At 55.0% G+C, this 2,354-nt stretch overlaps 1 protein-coding gene across 1 annotated transcript; it reads right to left on the reverse strand.

Annotated features, from left to right (window-relative positions):
• Nucleotides 1–197: 197 nt before the first annotated feature.
• GUITHDRAFT_122614 (hypothetical protein) lies at nucleotides 198–1,729 on the reverse strand (the record flags this gene model as incomplete). Its single annotated transcript, XM_005818100.1, has 4 exons — nucleotides 198–422; nucleotides 467–673; nucleotides 1,035–1,326; nucleotides 1,428–1,729. Coding segments are annotated over 4 exons (1,026 nt in total), but the record flags the coding sequence as incomplete, so codon positions are not given.
• Between the last annotated feature and the right edge of the window lie 625 nt (nucleotides 1,730–2,354).

Genomic DNA, 2,354 nt, shown 5'->3' on the forward strand with positions numbered 1-2,354 from the left:
AGGGAGAGGGAGAGGGAGAGGGAGAGGGAGAGGGAGAGGGAGAGGGAGAAAGAAATGAGAAGACAGGGAAGGGGAAGAGAGGGAGGGAGGGAGCAGGGGCAAGGGTGAGCGGGGCCGGGCAGAAAAGCAAGGGGGATCTATAGGGAGGGAGAGGGAAAGGGGAGGCTCTACAGTCAACGCGGTACTCGCGTTGTCACCTTATCGGCCGTGAGCTCGTTGCCAAGTAGGGTGTAGATGGTGAAGGTAGCAAGAGCAACCAGGATAGGAGAGGCGTCCATCAGGGCCCTGTTGAGGGAAAGGAGGACAGCTGAGTTGCGGATAGCCTTTGCTTCTGACTGCCGTATGACATGCAGCTTCTTCTCTACCTCCTTCTCCCACGCTGAAAGCTTCACCGTCCGGATGCCCTCCAGGGTAGTCCCGACCTGCGCGCGGGGTCAGAGAGACGTCGGGGACGGTGGAGGACAACAATCTTCAGGCGGAGATCAGAGTACTTGAGTGTCTCCGACCGGAATTTCTCGCTGCATCTTGCGATGTAAGATTGAAGAGGGATCAGTACGATGGTAAGAATGATCCCAGCCGTCGCTGAGAAACCCAGAATGCTGAGCAGCATGCCAATCACCCAAGAGGCAGTGAAAGGAGCGCTCCAGATGTTGTGCCCGAATAGAATGAACTCCTGACCAAGGGGGGGAGGGAAGTCTCAGCAAAGAAGCCTTGTGCACAGCTGCGGTAGAGCTGTGGTCCTCCCTGTCCGTTCCTCCGTCTCCCCTTCCCAACTCTTTACCCCAACTACATCATGCCTTCTCCTCCTTACTCTTCCCTCCTCCTCCTCCTCCTCCTCATCCTCATCATCACCCATGGAGACCAAACACAACCCCATCAGACTGCATGCACCTGAATTTTCGCAGAATCCTTCGTCATCAGATTTGTCAGTTGACCACTGGAGATGTCCTGAATGAACAAATCACCTCTCAAACCAACACCTCACCCCAACAACAAGCAGCCCCGCCTCAATCATCCTCTCCTCACCAACTCACCTGTATCGAGCTGCTCTGCAAGCGGAGAACTTTACCAAAGACAAGGTTCATCACCGTCGAACGAGCGAATGCTCCGCATTCGAAGCAGAGCCCGATGTAGTGTTGGAGACACAGGCTCTGGAAGACAGCGGCCACGAGCATGAGAAAGGCGATGATGTATCCTTCAGTGTACGAGTGATGATGGGCTGCTGCAAACACGGTGGACTGATCAGACAGGTACTTGAGCATCTGGTTCATCAGCAGCGGCGACGCCATGGAGCCCAGCTCTGAGCACAGCCGCAGGAAGCCACACCTGCTCACAGAGATCAGCAGCAAGAACCTCGTCCTACTGCACTCAGGAAAGAAGCCTTGTCCTAATGGCTGAGCAAGGAACCCTCGTCCTACTGCACTCACCATGCGTACAGTGCGAGCAGTTTCGATCCTTTCATCATCTCCCATAGTCGACTATGGTGAGCGATCGGTCGGGCCCAGTCCTCAGAGCTGTACCCGGCCGGCAGCGTCCACAGATCTTCTTGATCCAGATCGCGACGACGAGAGGTCTGGAGCAGTTCGTTGTACCATGAGAAGAAGAGCAAGGACAGGAAGGATCGGTCTCCGCTCCTCGGAAGAGGACCAGGATGCAGATGCTTGCCCCCCTGCTCCTCATCGTCGACCAGCGGCTTGAACCATGACGGGGCCCAGTTCGGGAGTTTCATCCTGCTGTGTCCGTGATCTCACAGACACTTCATTAAGCTCCGAGAAATCTCTGCGGCGATTGAATCTGATGCAAGATGATCAGGCACAGAAAGCAGAACTACCCATCTGCATCCATCAGTTGCCATTGCCCTAAAATTTTCTTCGACTTTCCTCCAACTACAGCAACCGAAGCTATCCTCTTCTTCATGTACACATCCCCCCTAAACTTCAAGATCTTCTCAGCATCCCCCCAGCCCTCTCTCCTACCCGCTCTACGTCCATTCCTGCTACTCGTTCAACCCGTCCCCCTCTTTCTCCCTCCTACAATGATATACGCTGGTCAAAACCCTGGTCAAACATATAGTGACCGCCCTAATGTATCAGCAATACTCTGTAATGTATAAATACTCCGAGTCTCCCCGGGCGGGCCGCCTGCCGCCGCCGCCTTCACTACTCGCGTCCCCGGGCCCGGGCCGAGTGCTCCCGGCCGCGGCAGGCAGTAAAGCACGCACGTCCGGTCCCGACTGTGCCAGTAAAAAAAGAAAAACCATTTTTATCTCTTGCTGGTTACACCCCTCACGAAAGAAACGTGGAAAAGACAGGGGTCTGTGGACCGAGGGGGTACCTCGGCTTTTACCGTATAAT

This window comes from Guillardia theta (assembly GCF_000315625.1).
Source record: "Guillardia theta CCMP2712 unplaced genomic scaffold GUITHscaffold_381, whole genome shotgun sequence".
Lineage (NCBI taxonomy): Eukaryota > Cryptophyceae > Pyrenomonadales > Geminigeraceae > Guillardia > Guillardia theta.